This window comes from Oncorhynchus gorbuscha, linkage group LG12 (assembly GCF_021184085.1).
Source record: "Oncorhynchus gorbuscha isolate QuinsamMale2020 ecotype Even-year linkage group LG12, OgorEven_v1.0, whole genome shotgun sequence".
Taxonomy (NCBI): domain Eukaryota; kingdom Metazoa; phylum Chordata; class Actinopteri; order Salmoniformes; family Salmonidae; genus Oncorhynchus; species Oncorhynchus gorbuscha.
The window spans coordinates 65,873,765-65,891,421 of NC_060184.1; the positions used below are offsets into that span (position 1 = coordinate 65,873,765).

Genomic DNA, 17,657 nt, shown 5'->3' on the forward strand with positions numbered 1-17,657 from the left:
AGTTTTTCTATATCTACATGGCTCCAGAGATGAGAAGAGCCTTCAAAACTCCAGAACCAGACCAAGTTCCAACCTTCACAGACCCAGACTTAGAACAAGAACCAGCGTATTGGGACCCAGACCCAAACCCTGTGTGATGTCAAGACCAAAACCATGAGATCAAGACTTTTAAATATAGCAACAAAAACACACCAGAAAGATGATTGCATACGCCAACCACGTCCAAGGAGGAGGAATACATCTTGACAATGCCAGAGAGAAGAAAGTCCAGGTTTGACCAACTTTCCTTATATCCATCAACGTGTGGAGATGACAACTTCTCCTCTTACTGTCCTCTAACTGTAGGCCCACAATAAACCTGTCTTTAAGACACACTGAGATTCACATCCTAACAGACCTCTAACTGTAGGCCCACAATAAACCTGTCTTTAAGACACACTGAGATTCACATCCTAACAGACCTCTAACTGTAGGCCCACAATAAACCTGTCTTTAAGACACACTGAGATTCACATCCTAACAGACCTCTAACTGTAGGCCCACAATAAACCTGTCTTTAAGACACACTGAGATTCACATCCTAACAGACCTCTAACTGTAGGCCCACAATAAACCTGTCTTTAAGACACACTGAGATTCACATCCTAACAGACCTCTAACTGTAGGCCCACAATAAACCTGTCTTTAAGACACACTGAGATTCACATCCTAACAGACCTCTAACTGTAGGCCCACAATAAACCTGTCTTTAAGACACACTGAGATTCACATCCTAACATCCTCTAACTGTAGGCCCACAATAAACCTGTCTTTAAGACACACTGAGATTCACATCCTAACAGACCTCTAACTGTAGGCCCACAATAAACCTGTCTTTAAGACACACTGAGATTCACATCCTAACAGACCTCTAACTGTAGGCCCACAATAAACCTGTCTTTAAGACACACTGAGATTCACATCCTAACAGACCTCTAACTGTAGGCCCACAATAAACCTGTCTTTAAGACACACTGAGATTCACATCCTAACAGACCTCTAACTGTAGGCCCACAATAAACCTGTCTTTAAGACACACTGAGATTCACATCCTAACAGACCTCTAACTGTAGGCCCACAATAAACCTGTCTTTAAGACACACTGAGATTCACATCCTAACAGACCTCTAACTGTAGGCCCACAATAAACCTGTCTTTAAGACACACTGAGATTCACATCCTAACAGACCTCTAACTGTAGGCCCACAATAAACCTGTCTTTAAGACACACTGAGATTCACATCCTAACAGACCTCTAACTGTAGGTGTCATGTTTTGTCTTAGATTGTCTTGTCATTTTGCTTTTCCCTCTGTTCGTTTTCCCCCTGCTGGTCTTTTTAGGTTCGTTCCCCTTTTTCTCTCTCTCTTCCTCTCTCTCTTCTCTCTATCGTTCCGTTCCTGCTCCCAGCTGTTCCTATTCCCCTAATCAATCATTTAGTCTTCCCACACCTGTTCCCTATCCTTTTCCCTGATTAGAGTCCCTATTTCTCCCCTTGTTTTCCGTTTCTGCCCTGTCGGATCCTTGTCTATTGTTCACCGTGCTGTGTCTGTGTATCGCCCTGTCGTGTCGTGTTTCCCTCAGATGCTGCGTGGTGAGCAGGTGTCTGAGTCTGCTACGTTCAAGTGCCTTCCCGAGGCAACCTGCAGTTCTTGATCGAGTCTCCAGTCTGTTCTCGTCATTACGAGTGGAATTATGTCTTATGATTGTAGATTTACTTTACTGGATTAAAGACTCTGTTTTCGCCAAGTCGCTTTTGGGTCCTCATTCACCTGCATGACAGAAGGATCCGACCAAAGAATGGACCCAGCGACTACAGACGCTCGTAACACTGCCGTCGAGATCCAAGGAGCCATGCTCGGCAGACACGAGCAGGAATTGTCTGCTGCTCGCCATGCCGTGGAGAACCTGGCCGCTCAGGTTTCCGACCTCTCTGGACAGTTCCAGAGTCTTCGTCTCGTGCCACCTGTTACTTCCTGGCCTGCCGAGCCTCCGGAACCTAGGGTTAATAACCCACCTTGCTACTCCGGGCAGCCCACGGAGTGCCGCTCCTTTCTCACCCAGTGTGATATTGTGTTCTCTCTCCAACCCAACACATACTCTAGAGAGAGAGCTCGGGTTGCTTACGTCATTTCACTCCTTACTGGCCGGGCTCGAGAGTGGGGCACAGCTATCTGGGAGGCAAGGGCTGATTGTTCAAACAATTACCAGAACTTTAAAGAGGAGATGATTCGGGTTTTTGACCGTTCAGTTTTTGGTAGGGAGGCTTCTAGGGCCCTGGCTTCCCTATGCCAAGGTGATCGATCCATAACGGATTACTCTATAGAGTTTCGCACTCTTGCTGCCTCTAGTGACTGGAACGAGCCGGCGCTGCTCGCTCGTTTTCTGGAGGGACTCCACGCAGTGGTCAAAGATGAGATTCTCTCTCGGGAGGTTCCTTCCAGTGTGGACTCTTTGATTGCTCTCGCCATCCGCATAGAACGACGGGTAGATCTTCGTCACCAAGCTCGTGGAAGAGAGCTCGCGTCAACGGTGTTTCCCTGCTCCGCATCGCAACCATCTCCCTCCTCTGGCTCAGAGACTGAGCCCATGCAGCTGGGAGGTATTCGCATCTCGACTAAGGAGAGGGAACGGAGGATCACCAACCGCCTGTGCCTCTATTGCGGATTTGATGGACATTTTGTCAATTCATGTCCAGTAAAGGCCAGAGCTCATCAGTAAGCGGAGGGCTACTGGTGAGCGCTACTACTCAGGTCTCTTCATCTAGATCCTGTACTACTATGTCGGTCCATCTACGCTGGACCGGTTCGGGTGCTACATGCAGTGCCTTGATTGACTCTGGGGCTGAGGGTTGTTTCATGGACGAAGCATGGGCTCGGAAACATGACATTCCTTTCAGACAGTTAGACAAGCCTACGCCCATGTTTGCCTTAGATGGTAGTCATCTTCCCAGTATCAGATTTGAGACACTACCTTTAACTCTCACAGTATCTGGTAACCACAGTGAGACTATTTCTTTTTTGATTTTTCGTTCACCTGTTACACCTGTTGTTTTGGGTCATCCCTGGCTAGTATGTCATAATCCTTCTATTAATTGGTCTAGTAATTCTATCCTATCCTGGAACGTTTCTTGTCATGTGAAGTGTTTAATGTCTGCCATCCCTCCCATTTCTTCTGTCCCCACTTCTCAGGAGGAACCTGGCGATTTGACAGGAGTGCCGGAGGAATATCATGATCTGCGCACGGTCTTCAGTCGGTCCCGAGCCAACTCCCTTCCTCCTCACCGGTCGTATGATTGTAGTATTGATCTCCTTCCGGGGACCACTCCTCCTCGGGGTAGACTATACTCTCTGTCGGCTCCCGAACGTAAGGCTCTCGAGGATTATTTATCTGTGTCTCTTGACGCCGGTACCATAGTGCCTTCTTCCTCTCCGGCCGGGGCGGGGTTCTTTTTGTTAAGAAAAAGGACGGTACTCTGCGCCCCTGCGTGGATTATCGAGGGCTGAATGACATAACGGTTAAGAATCGTTATCCGCTTCCCCTTATGTCATCAGCCTTCGAGATTCTGCAGGGAGCCAGGTGCTTTACTAAGTTGGACCTTCGTAACGCTTACCATCTCGTGCGCATCAGAGAGGGGGACGAGTGGAAAACGGCGTTTAACACTCCGTTAGGGCATTTTGAGTACCGGGTTCTGCCGTTTGGTCTCGCCAATGCGCCAGCTGTTTTTCAGGCATTAGTTAATGATGTTCTGAGAGACATGCTGAACATCTTTGTTTTTGTCTATCTTGACGATATCCTGATTTTTTCACCGTCACTCGAGATTCATGTTCAGCACGTTCGACGTGTTCTACAGCGCCTTTTAGAGAATTGTCTCTACGTGAAGGCTGAGAAGTGCTCTTTTCATGTCTCCTCCGTTACTTTTCTCGGTTCCGTTATTTCCGCTGAAGGCATTCAGATGGATTCCGCTAAGGTCCAAGCTGTCAGTGATTGGCCCGTTCCAAGGTCACGTGTCGAGTTGCAGCGCTTTCTAGGTTTCGCTAATTTCTATCGGCGTTTCATTCGTAATTTCGGTCAAGTTGCTGCCCCTCTCACAGCTCTTACTTCTGTCAAGACGTGTTTTAAGTGGTCCGGTTCCGCCCAGGGAGCTTTTGATCTTCTAAAAGAACGTTTTACGTCCGCTCCTATCCTCGTTACTCCTGACGTCACTAGACAATTCATTGTCGAGGTTGACGCTTCAGAGGTAGGCGTGGGAGCCATTCTATCCCAGCGCTTCCAGTCTGACGATAAGGTTCATCCTTGCGCTTATTTTTCTCATCGCCTGTCGCCATCTGAACGCAACTATGATGTGGGTAACCGCGAACTGCTCGCCATCCGCTTAGCCCTAGGCGAATGGCGACAGTGGTTGGAGGGAGCGACCGTTCCTTTGTCGTTTGGACAGACCATAAGAACCTTGAGTACATCCGTTCTGCCAAACGACTTAATGCCCGTCAAGCTCGTTGGGCGTTGTTTTTCGCTCGTTTCGAGTTTGTGATTTCTTACCGTCCGGGTAGCAAAAACACCAAGCCTGATGCCTTATCCCGTCTGTTTAGTTCTTCTGTGGCTTCTACTGATCCCGAGGGATTCTTCCTTATGGGCGTGTTGTCGGGTTGACAGTCTGGGGAATTGAAAGACAGGTTAAGCAAGCACTCACGCACACTGCGTCGCCGCGCGCTTGTCCTAGTAACCTCCTTTTCGTTCCTGTTTCCACTCGTCTGGCTGTTCTTCAGTGGGCTCACTCTGCCAAGTTAGCTGGTCATCCCGGTGTTCGAGGCACTCTTGCGTCTATTCGCCAGCGCTTTTGGTGGCCGACTCAGGAGCGTGACACGCGCCGTTTCGTGGCTGCTTGTTCGGACTGCGCGCAGACTAAGTCGGGTAACTCTCCTCCTGCCGGTCGTCTCAGACCGCTCCCCATTCCTTCTCGACCATGGTCTCACATCGCCCTAGACTTCATTACCGGTCTGCCTTTGTCTGCGGGGAAGACTGTGATTCTTACGGTTGTCGATAGGTTCTCTAAGGCGGCACATTTCATTCCCCTCGCTAGACTTCCTTCCGCTAAGGAGACGGCACAAATCATCATCGAGAATGTGTTCAGAATTCATGGCCTCCCGTTAGACGCCGTTTCAGACAGAGGCCCGCAATTCACGTCACAGTTTTGGAGGGAGTTCTGTCGTTTGATTGGTGCGTCCGTCAGTCTCTCTTCCGGGTTTCATCCCCAGTCTAACGGTCAAGCAGAGAGGGCCAATCAGACGATTGGTCGCATACTACGCAGCCTTTCTTTCAGAAACCCTGCGTCTTGGGCAGAACAGCTCCCCTGGGCAGAATACGCTCACAACTCGCTTCCTTCGTCTGCTACCGGGTTATCTCCGTTTCAGAGTAGTCTGGGTTACCAGCCTCCTCTGTTCTCATCCCAGCTTGCCGAGTCCAGCGTTCCCTCCGCTCAAGCGTTTGTCCAACGTTGTGAGCGCACCTGGAGGAGGGTGAGGTCTGCACTTTGCCGTTACAGGGCACAGACTGTGAGAGCCGCCAATAAACATAGGATTAAGAGTCCAAGGTATTGTTGCGGCCAGAGAGTGTGGCTTTCCACTCGCAACCTTCCTCTTACGACAGCTTCTCGTAAGTTGACTCCGCGGTTCATTGGTCCGTTCCGTGTCTCCCAGGTCGTCAATCCTGTCGCTGTGCGACTACTTCTTCCGCGACATCTTCGTCGCGTTCATCCTGTCTTCCATGTCTCCTGTGTCAAGCCCTTTCTTCGCACCCCCGTTCGTCTTCCCTCCCCCCTCCCGTCCTTGTCGAGAGCGCACCTATTTACAAGGTACGTAGGGGATCATGGACATGCGTTCTCGGGACGGGGTCACCAATACTTAGTGGATTGGGAGGGTTACGGTCCTGAGGAGAGGAGTTGGGTTCCGTCTCGGGACGTGCTGGACCGTTCACTTATTGATGATTTCCTCCGTTGCCGCCAGGATTCCTCCTCGAGTGCGCCAGGAGGCGCTCGGTGAGTGGGGGGGTACTGTCATGTTTTGTCTTAGATTGTCTTGTCATTTTGCTTTTCCCTCTGTTCGTTTTCCCCCTGCTGGTCTTTTTTAGGTTCGTTCCCCTTTTTCTCTCTCTCTTCCTCTCTCTCTTCTCTCTATCGTTCCGTTCCTGCTCCCAGCTGTTCCTATTCCCCTAATCAATCATTTAGTCTTCCCACACCTGTTCCCTATCCTTTTCCCTGATTAGAGTCCCTATTTCTCCCCTTGTTTTCCGTTTCTGCCCTGTCGGATCCTTGTCTATTGTTCACCGTGCTGTGTCTGTGTATCGCCCTGTCGTGTCGTGTTTCCCTCAGATGCTGCGTGGTGAGCAGGTGTCTGAGTCTGCTACGTTCAAGTGCCTTCCCGAGGCAACCTGCAGTTCTTGATCGAGTCTCCAGTCTGTTCTCGTCATTACGAGTGGAATTATGTCTTATGATTGTAGATTTACTTTACTGGATTAAAGACTCTGTTTTCGCCAAGTCGCTTTTGGGTCCTCATTCACCTGCATGACAGTAGGCCCACAATAAACCTGTCTTTAAGACACACTGAGATTCACATCCTAACAGACCTCTAACTGTAGGCCCACAATAAACCTGTCTTTAAGACACACTGAGATTCACATCCTAACAGACCTCTAACTGTAGGCCCACAATAAACCTGTCTTTAAGACACACTGAGATTCACATCCTAACAGACCTCTAACTGTAGGCCCACAATAAACCTGTCTTTAAGACACACTGAGATTCACATCCTAACAGACCTCTAACTGTAGGCCCACAATAAACCTGTCTTTAAGACACACTGAGATTCACATCCTAACAGACCTCTAACTGTAGGCCCACAATAAACCTGTCTTTAAGACACACTGAGATTCACATCCTAACATCCTCTAACTGTAGGCCCACAATAAACCTGTCTTTAAGACACACTGAGATTCACATCCTAACAGACCTCTAACTGTAGGCCCACAATAAACCTGTCTTTAAGACACACTGAGATTCACATCCTAACAGACCTCTAACTGTAGGCCCACAATAAACCTGTCTTTAAGACACACTGAGATTCACATCCTAACAGACCTCTAACTGTAGGCCCACAATAAACCTGTCTTTAAGACACACTGAGATTCACATCCTAACAGACCTCTAACTGTAGGCCCACAATAAACCTGTCTTTAAGACACACTGAGATTCACATCCTAACAGACCTCTAACTGTAGGCCCACAATAAACCTGTCTTTAAGACACACTGAGATTCACATCCTAACAGACCTCTAACTGTAGGCCCACAATAAACCTGTCTTTAAGACCTCTAACTGTACACACTGAGATTCACATCCTAACAGACCTCTAACTGTAGGCCCACAATAAACCTGTCTTTAAGACACACTGAGATTCACATCCTAACAGACCTCTAACTGTAGGCCCACAATAAACCTGTCTTTAAGACACACTGAGATTCACATCCTAACAGACCTCTAACTGTAGGCCCACAATAAACCTGTCTTTAAGACACACTGAGATTCACATCCTAACAGACCTCTAACTGTAGGCCCACAATAAACCTGTCTTTAAGACACACTGAGATTCACATCCTAACAGACCTCTAACTGTAGGCCCACAATAAACCTGTCTTTAAGACACACTGAGATTCACATCCTAACAGACCTCTAACTGTAGGCCCACAATAAACCTGTCTTTAAGACACACTGAGATTCACATCCTAACAGACCTCTAACTGTAGGCCCACAAAACCTAAACCTGTCTTTAAGACACACTGAGATTCACATCCTAACAGACCTCTAACTGTAGGCCCACAATAAACCTGTCTTTAAGACACACTGAGATTCACATCCTAACAGACCTCTAACTGTAGGCCCACAATAAACCTGTCTTTAAGACACACTGAGATTCACATCCTAACAGACCTCTAACTGTAGGCCCACAATAAACCTGTCTTTAAGACACACTGAGATTCACATCCTAACAGACCTCTAACTGTAGGCCCACAATAAACCTGTCTTTAAGACACACTGAGATTCACATCCTAACAGACCTCTAACTGTAGGCCCACAATAAACCTGTCTTTAAGACACACTGAGATTCACATCCTAACAGACCTCTAACTGTAGGCCCACAATAAACCTGTCTTTAAGACACACTGAGATTCACATCCTAACAGACCTCTAACTGTAGGCCCACAATAAACCTGTCTTTAAGACACACTGAGATTCACATCCTAACAGACCTCTAACTGTAGGCCCACAATAAACCTGTCTTTAAGACACACTGAGATTCACATCCTAACAGACCTCTGTCTTTAAGACACACTGAGATTCACATCCTAACTGTAGGCCCACAAACCTGTCAATAAACCTGTCTTTAAGACACACTGAGATTCACATCCTAACAGACCTCTAACTGTAGGCCCACAATAAACCTGTCTTTAAGACACACTGAGATTCACATCCTAACAGACCTCTAACTGTAGGCCCACAATAAACCTGTCTTTAAGACACACTGAGATTCACATCCTAACAGACCTCTAACTGTAGGCCCACAATAAACCTGTCTTTAAGACACACTGAGATTCACATCCTAACAGACCTCTAACTGTAGGCCCACAATAAACCTGTCTTTAAGACACACTGAGATTCACATCCTAACAGACCTCTAACTGTAGGCCCACAATAAACCTGTCTTTAAGACACACTGAGATTCACATCCTAACAGACCTCTAACTGTAGGCCCACAATAAACCTGTCTTTAAGACACACTGAGATTCACATCCTAACAGACCCTCTAACTGTAGGCCCACAATAAACCTGTCTTTAAGACACACTGAGATTCACATCCTAACATCCTCTAACTGTAGGCCCACAATAAACCTGTCTTTAAGACACACTGAGATTCACATCCTAACAGACCTCTAACTGTAGGCCCACAATAAACCTGTCTTTAAGACACACTGAGATTCACATCCTAACAGACCTCTAACTGTAGGCCCACAATAAACCTGTCTTTAAGACACACTGAGATTCACATCCTAACAGACCTCTAACTGTAGGCCCACAATAAACCTGTCTTTAAGACACACTGAGATTCACATCCTAACAGACCTCTAACTGTAGGCCCACAATAAACCTGTCTTTATGACACACTGAGATTCACATCCTAACAGACCTCTAACTGTAGGCCCACAATAAACCTGTCTTTAAGACACACTGAGATTCACATCCTAACAGACCTCTAACTGTAGGCCCACAATAAACCTGTCTTTAAGACACACTGAGATTCACATCCTAACAGACCTCTAACTGTAGGCCCACAATAAACCTGTCTTTAAGACACACTGAGATTCACATCCTAACAGACCTCTAACTGTAGGCCCACAATAAACCTGTCTTTAAGACACACTGAGATTCACATCCTAACAGACCTCTAACTGTAGGCCCACAATAAACCTGTCTTTATGACACACTGAGATTCACATCCTAACAGACCTCTAACTGTAGGCCCACAATAAACCTGTCTTTAAGACACACTGAGATTCACATCCTAACAGACCTCTAACTGTAGGCCCACAATAAACCTGTCTTTAAGACACACTGAGATTCACATCCTAACAGACCTCTAACTGTAGGCCCACAATAAACCTGTCTTTAAGACACACTGAGATTCACATCCTAACAGACCTCTAACTGTAGGCCCACAATAAACCTGTCTTTATGACACACTGAGATTCACATCCTAACAGACCTCTAACTGTAGGCCCACAATAAACCTGTCTTTAAGACACACTGAGATTCACATCCTAACAGACCTCTAACTGTAGGCCCACAATAAACCTGTCTTTAAGACACACTGAGATTCACATCCTAACAGACCTCTAACTGTAGGCCCACAATAAACCTGTCTTTAAGACACACTGAGATTCACATCCTAACAGACCTCTAACTGTAGGCCCACAATAAACCTGTCTTTAAGACACACTGAGATTCACATCCTAACAGACCTCTAACTGTAGGCCCACAATAAACCTGTCTTTATGACACACTGAGATTCACATCCTAACAGACCTCTAACTGTAGGCCCACAATAAACCTGTCTTTATGACACACTGAGATTCACATCCTAACAGACCTCTAACTGTAGGCCCACAATAAACCTGTCTTTAAGACACACTGAGATTCACATCCTAACAGACCTCTAACTGTAGGCCCACAATAAACCTGTCTTTATGACACACTGAGATTCACATCCTAACAGACCTCTAACTGTAGGCCCACAATAAACCTGTCTTTAAGACACACTGAGATTCACATCCTAACAGACCTCTAACTGTAGGCCCACAATAAACCTGTCTTTAAGACACACTGAGATTCACATCCTAACAGACCTCTAACTGTAGGCCCACAATAAACCTGTCTTTAAGACACACTGAGATTCACATCCTAACAGACCTCTAACTGTAGGCCCACAATAAACCTGTCTTTAAGACACACTGAGATTCACATCCTAACAGACCTCTAACTGTAGGCCCACAATAAACCTGTCTTTAAGACACACTGAGATTCACATCCTAACAGACCTCTAACTGTAGGCCCACAATAAACCTGTCTTTAAGACACACTGAGATTCACATCCTAACAGACCTCTAACTGTAGGCCCACAATAAACCTGTCTTTAAGACACACTGAGATTCACATCCTAACAGACCTCTAACTGTAGGCCCACAATAAACCTGTCTTTAAGACACACTGAGATTCACATCCTAACAGACCTCTAACTGTAGGCCCACAATAAACCTGTCTTTAAGACACACTGAGATTCACATCCTAACAGACCTCTAACTGTAGGCCCACAATAAACCTGTCTTTAAGACACACTGAGATTCACATCCTAACAGACCTCTAACTGTAGGCCCACAATAAACCTGTCTTTAAGACACACTGAGATTCACATCCTAACAGACCTCTAACTGTAGGCCCACAATAAACCTGTCTTTAAGACACACTGAGATTCACATCCTAACAGACCTCTAACTGTAGGCCCACAATAAACCTGTCTTTAAGACACACTGAGATTCACATCCTAACAGACCTCTAACTGTAGGCCCACAATAAACCTGTCTTTAAGACACACTGAGATTCACATCCTAACAGACCTCTAACTGTAGGCCCACAATAAACCTGTCTTTAAGACACACTGAGATTCACATCCTAACAGACCTCTAACTGTAGGCCCACAATAAACCTGTCTTTAAGACACACTGAGATTCACATCCTAACAGACCTCTAACTGTAGGCCCACAATAAACCTGTCTTTAAGACACACTGAGATTCACATCCTAACAGACCTCTAACTGTAGGCCCACAATAAACCTGTCTTTAAGACACACTGAGATTCACATCCTAACAGACCTCTAACTGTAGGCCCACAATAAACCTGTCTTTAAGACACACTGAGATTCACATCCTAACAGACCTCTAACTGTAGGCCCACAATAAACCTGTCTTTAAGACACACTGAGATTCACATCCTAACAGACCTCTAACTGTAGGCCCACAATAAACCTGTCTTTAAGACACACTGAGATTCACATCCTAACAGACCTCTAACTGTAGGCCCACAATAAACCTGTCTTTAAGACACACTGAGATTCACATCCTAACAGACCTCTAACTGTAGGCCCACAATAAACCTGTCTTTAAGACACACTGAGATTCACATCCTAACAGACCTCTAACTGTAGGCCCACAATAAACCTGTCTTTAAGACACACTGAGATTCACATCCTAACAGACCTCTAACTGTAGGCCCACAATAAACCTGTCTTTAAGACACACTGAGATTCACATCCTAGGCCCACACACAGACCTCTAACTGTAGGCCCACAATAAACCTGTCTTTAAGACACACTGAGATTCACATCCTAACAGACCTCTAACTGTAGGCCCACAATAAACCTGTCTTTAAGACACACTGAGATTCACATCCTAACAGACCTCTAACTGTAGGCCCACAATAAACCTGTCTTTAAGACACACTGAGATTCACATCCTAACAGACCTCTAACTGTAGGCCCACAATAAACCTGTCTTTAAGACACACTGAGATTCACATCCTAACAGACCTCTAACTGTAGGCCCACAATAAACCTGTCTTTAAGACACACTGAGATTCACATCCTAACAGACCTCTAACTGTAGGCCCACAATAAACCTGTCTTTAAGACACACTGAGATTCACATCCTAACAGACCTCTAACTGTAGGCCCACAATAAACCTGTCTTTAAGACACACTGAGATTCACATCCTAACAGACCTCTAACTGTAGGCCCACAATAAACCTGTCTTTAAGACACACTGAGATTCACATCCTAACATCCTCTAACTGTAGGCCCACAATAAACCTGTCTTTAAGACACACTGAGATTCACATCCTAACAGACCTCTAACTGTAGGCCCACAATAAACCTGTCTTTAAGACACACTGAGATTCACATCCTAACAGACCTCTAACTGTAGGCCCACAATAAACCTGTCTTTAAGACACACTGAGATTCACATCCTAACAGACCTCTAACTGTAGGCCCACAATAAACCTGTCTTTAAGACACACTGAGATTCACATCCTAACAGACCTCTAACTGTAGGCCCACAATAAACCTGTCTTTAAGACACACTGAGATTCACATCCTAACAGACCTCTAACTGTAGGCCCACAATAAACCTGTCTTTAAGACACACTGAGATTCACATCCTAACAGACCTCTAACTGTAGGCCCACAATAAACCTGTCTTTAAGACACACTGAGATTCACATCCTAACAGACCTCTAACTGTAGGCCCACAATAAACCTGTCTTTAGACACACTGAGATTCACATCCTAACAGACCTCTAACTGTAGGCCCACAATAAACCTGTCTTTAAGACACACTGAGATTCACATCCTAACAGACCTCTAACTGTAGGCCCACAATAAACCTGTCTTTAAGACACACTGAGATTCACATCCTAACAGACCTCTAACTGTAGGCCCACAATAAACCTGTCTTTAAGACACACTGAGATTCACATCCTAACAGACCTCTAACTGTAGGCCCACAATAAACCTGTCTTTAAGACACACTGAGATTCACATCCTAACAGACCTCTAACTGTAGGCCCACAATAAACCTGTCTTTAAGACACACTGAGATTCACATCCTAACAGACCTCTAACTGTAGGCCCACAATAAACCTGTCTTTAAGACACACTGAGATTCACATCCTAACAGACCTCTAACTGTAGGCCCACAATAAACCTGTCTTTAAGACACACTGAGATTCACATCCTAACAGACCTCTAACTGTAGGCCCACAATAAACCTGTCTTTAAGACACACTGAGATTCACATCCTAACAGACCTCTAACTGTAGGCCCACAATAAACCTGTCTTTAAGACACACTGAGATTCACATCCTAACAGACCTCTAACTGTAGGCCCACAATAAACCTGTCTTTAAGACACACTGAGATTCACATCCTAACAGACCTCTAACTGTAGGCCCACAATAAACCTGTCTTTAAGACACACTGAGATTCACATCCTAACATCCTCTAACAGACCCACAATAAACCTGTCTTTAGACACCTGACAATAACACCTCTAACTGTCTTTAAGACACACTGAGATTCACATCCTAACAGACCTCTAACTGTAGGCCCACAATAAACCTGTCTTTAAGACACACTGAGATTCACATCCTAACAGACCTCTAACTGTAGGCCCACAATAAACCTGTCTTTAAGACACACTGAGATTCACATCCTAACAGACCTCTAACTGTAGGCCCACAATAAACCTGTCTTTAAGACACACTGAGATTCACATCCTAACAGACCTCTAACTGTAGGCCCACAATAAACCTGTCTTTAAGACACACTGAGATTCACATCCTAACATCCTCTAACTGTAGGCCACACAATAAACCTGTCTTTAAGACACACTGAGATTCACATCCTAACAGACCTCTAACTGTAGGCCCACAATAAACCTGTCTTTAAGACACACTGAGATTCACATCCTAACAGACCTCTAACTGTAGGCCCACAATAAACCTGTCTTTAAGACACACTGAGATTCACATCCTAACAGACCTCTAACTGTAGGCCCACAATAAACCTGTCTTTAAGACACACTGAGATTCACATCCTAACAGACCTCTAACTGTAGGCCCACAATAAACCTGTCTTTAAGACACACTGAGATTCACATCCTAACAGACCTCTAACTGTAGGCCCACAATAAACCTGTCTTTAAGACACACTGAGATTCACATCCTAACAGACCTCTAACTGTAGGCCCACAATAAACCTGTCTTTAAGACACACTGAGATTCACATCCTAACAGACCTCTAACTGTAGGCCCACAATAAACCTGTCTTTAAGACACACTGAGATTCACATCCTAACAGACCTCTAACTGTAGGCCCACAATAAACCTGTCTTTAAGACACACTGAGATTCACATCCTAACAGACCTCTAACTGTAGGCCCACAATAAACCTGTCTTTAAGACACACTGAGATTCACATCCTAACAGACCTCTAACTGTAGGCCCACAATAAACCTGTCTTTAAGACACACTGAGATTCACATCCTAACAGACCTCTAACTGTAGGCCCACAATAAACCTGTCTTTAAGACACACTGAGATTCACATCCTAACAGACCTCTAACTGTAGGCCCACAATAAACCTGTCTTTAAGACACACTGAGATTCACATCCTAACAGACCTCTAACTGTAGGCCCACAATAAACCTGTCTTTAAGACACACTGAGATTCACATCCTAACAGACCTCTAACTGTAGGCCCACAATAAACCTGTCTTTAAGACACACTGAGATTCACATCCTAACAGACCTCTAACTGTAGGCCCACAATAAACCTGTCTTTAAGACACACTGAGATTCACATCCTAACAGACCTCTAACTGTAGGCCCACAATAAACCTGTCTTTAAGACACACTGAGATTCACATCCTAACAGACCTCTAACTGTAGGCCCACAATAAACCTGTCTTTAAGACACACTGAGATTCACATCCTAACAGACCTCTAACTGTAGGCCCACAATAAACCTGTCTTTAAGACACACTGAGATTCACATCCTAACAGACCTCTAACTGTAGGCCCACAATAAACCTGTCTTTAAGACACACTGAGATTCACATCCTAACAGACCTCTAACTGTAGGCCCACAATAAACCTGTCTTTAAGACACACTGAGATTCACATCCTAACAGACCTCTAACTGTAGGCCCACAATAAACCTGTCTTTAAGACACACTGAGATTCACATCCTAACAGACCTCTAACTGTAGGCCCACAATAAACCTGTCTTTAAGACACACTGAGATTCACATCCTAACAGACCTCTAACTGTAGGCCCACAATAAACCTGTCTTTAAGACACACTGAGATTCACATCCTAACAGACCTCTAACTGTAGGCCCACAATAAACCTGTCTTTAAGACACACTGAGATTCACATCCTAACAGACCTCTAACTGTAGGCCCACAATAAACCTGTCTTTAAGACACACTGAGATTCACATCCTAACAGACCTCTAACTGTAGGCCCACAATAAACCTGTCTTTAAGACACACTGAGATTCACATCCTAACAGACCTCTAACTGTAGGCCCACAATAAACCTGTCTTTAAGACACACTGAGATTCACATCCTAACAGACCTCTAACTGTAGGCCCACAATAAACCTGTCTTTAAGACACACTGAGATTCACATCCTAACAGACCTCTAACTGTCTTTAGGCCCACAATAAACCTGTCTTTAAGACACACTGAGATTCACATCCTAACAGACCTCTAACTGTAGGCCCACAATAAACCTGTCTTTAAGACACACTGAGATTCACATCCTAACAGACCTCTAACTGTAGGCCCACAATAAACCTGTCTTTAAGACACACTGAGATTCACATCCTAACAGACCTCTAACTGTAGGCCCACAATAAACCTGTCTTTAAGACACACTGAGATTCACATCCTAACAGACCTCTAACTGTAGGCCCACAATAAACCTGTCTTTAAGACACACTGAGATTCACATCCTAACAGACCTCTAACTGTAGGCCCACAATAAACCTGTCTTTAAGACACACTGAGATTCACATCCTAACAGACCTCTAACTGTAGGCCCACAATAAACCTGTCTTTAAGACACACTGAGATTCACATCCTAACAGACCTCTAACTGTAGGCCCACAATAAACCTGTCTTTAAGACACACTGAGATTCACATCCTAACAGACCTCTAACTGTAGGCCCACAATAAACCTGTCTTTAAGACACACTGAGATTCACATCCTAACAGACCTCTAACTGTAGGCCCACAATAAACCTGTCTTTAAGACACACTGAGATTCACATCCTAACAGACCTCTAACTGTAGGCCCACAATAAACCTGTCTTTAAGACACACTGAGATTCACATCCTAACAGACCTCTAACTGTAGGCCCACAATAAACCTGTCTTTAAGACACACTGAGATTCACATCCTAACAGACCTCTAACTGTAGGCCCACAATAAACCTGTCTTTAAGACACACTGAGATTCACATCCTAACAGACCTCTAACTGTAGGCCCACAATAAACCTGTCTTTAAGACACACTGAGATTCACATCCTAACATCCTCTAACTGTAGGCCCACAATAAACCTGTCTTTAAGACACACTGAGATTCACATCCTAACATCCTCTAACTGTAGGCCCACAATAAACCTGTCTTTAAGACACACTGAGATTCACATCCTAACAGACCTCTAACTGTAGGCCCACAATAAACCTGTCTTTAAGACACACTGAGATTCACATCCTAACAGACCTCTAACTGTAGGCCCACAATAAACCTGTCTTTAAGACCCACAATAAACTGTCTTTAAGATTCACATCCTAACAGACCTCTAACTGTAGGCCCACAATAAACCTGTCTTTAAGACACACTGAGATTCACATCCTAACATCCTCTAACTGTAGGCCCACAATAAACCTGTCTTTAAGACACACTGAGATTCACATCCTAACATCCTCTAACCACTCATGGATTATTCATTCATGGATAAATGCAATATTCAACTGTTTTTTTAAGTGCAGTAATGAGTGTGAGTGTATAAGTAGAATGGCAAGCTACATGTCTACGTATGTAAACTATGCGTGTGTTTGTGTGTGTGTTTTTGTGTGTGTGTGGGTCCACTCACCTCCCCCACCATAGAGGACGTCAGCATGATCGAAGCCCAGGGTGCTGTACGTTGGGTCCAGTCCCTCACTGTAGTTGGCTACATCCATGTCCAACAGAGAGTTACTCACTGACACAGACGGATACTTCATCCCTCGCTTTCTTTCCCTCAGTCAGTCTCTCTCTCTCACTCTCTCTATCCTTTTACTGGCTCCTCTCCCTCTTTCCCTCAGTCAGTCTCTCTCTCACTCTCTCTATCCTTTTACTGGCTCCTCTCCCTCTTTCCCTCAGTCAGTCTCTCTCTCTCACTCTCTAT

The 17,657-nt window shown here is 45.0% G+C and overlaps 1 protein-coding gene across 4 annotated transcripts in view; it reads right to left on the reverse strand.

Annotated features, from left to right (window-relative positions):
* hnf4g (hepatocyte nuclear factor 4, gamma) overlaps nt 1-17,657 on the reverse strand; it is a 48,023-nt gene that overhangs the window by 20,533 nt on the left and 9,833 nt on the right. For 2 of the 4 annotated variants that reach the window (XM_046292643.1, XM_046292646.1), the window contains exon 2: nt 17,364-17,595. The exons of 1 other annotated variant lie outside the window; for it this stretch is intronic. In XM_046292643.1, coding sequence (XP_046148599.1) covers nt 17,364-17,493 — 130 coding nt within the window. In that variant the 5' untranslated portion in view covers nt 17,494-17,595. Of the gene's footprint in view, nt 1-17,363; nt 17,618-17,657 lie in introns of those variants that run through there. One more of the 4 variants, XM_046292645.1, reaches the window with a different exon arrangement.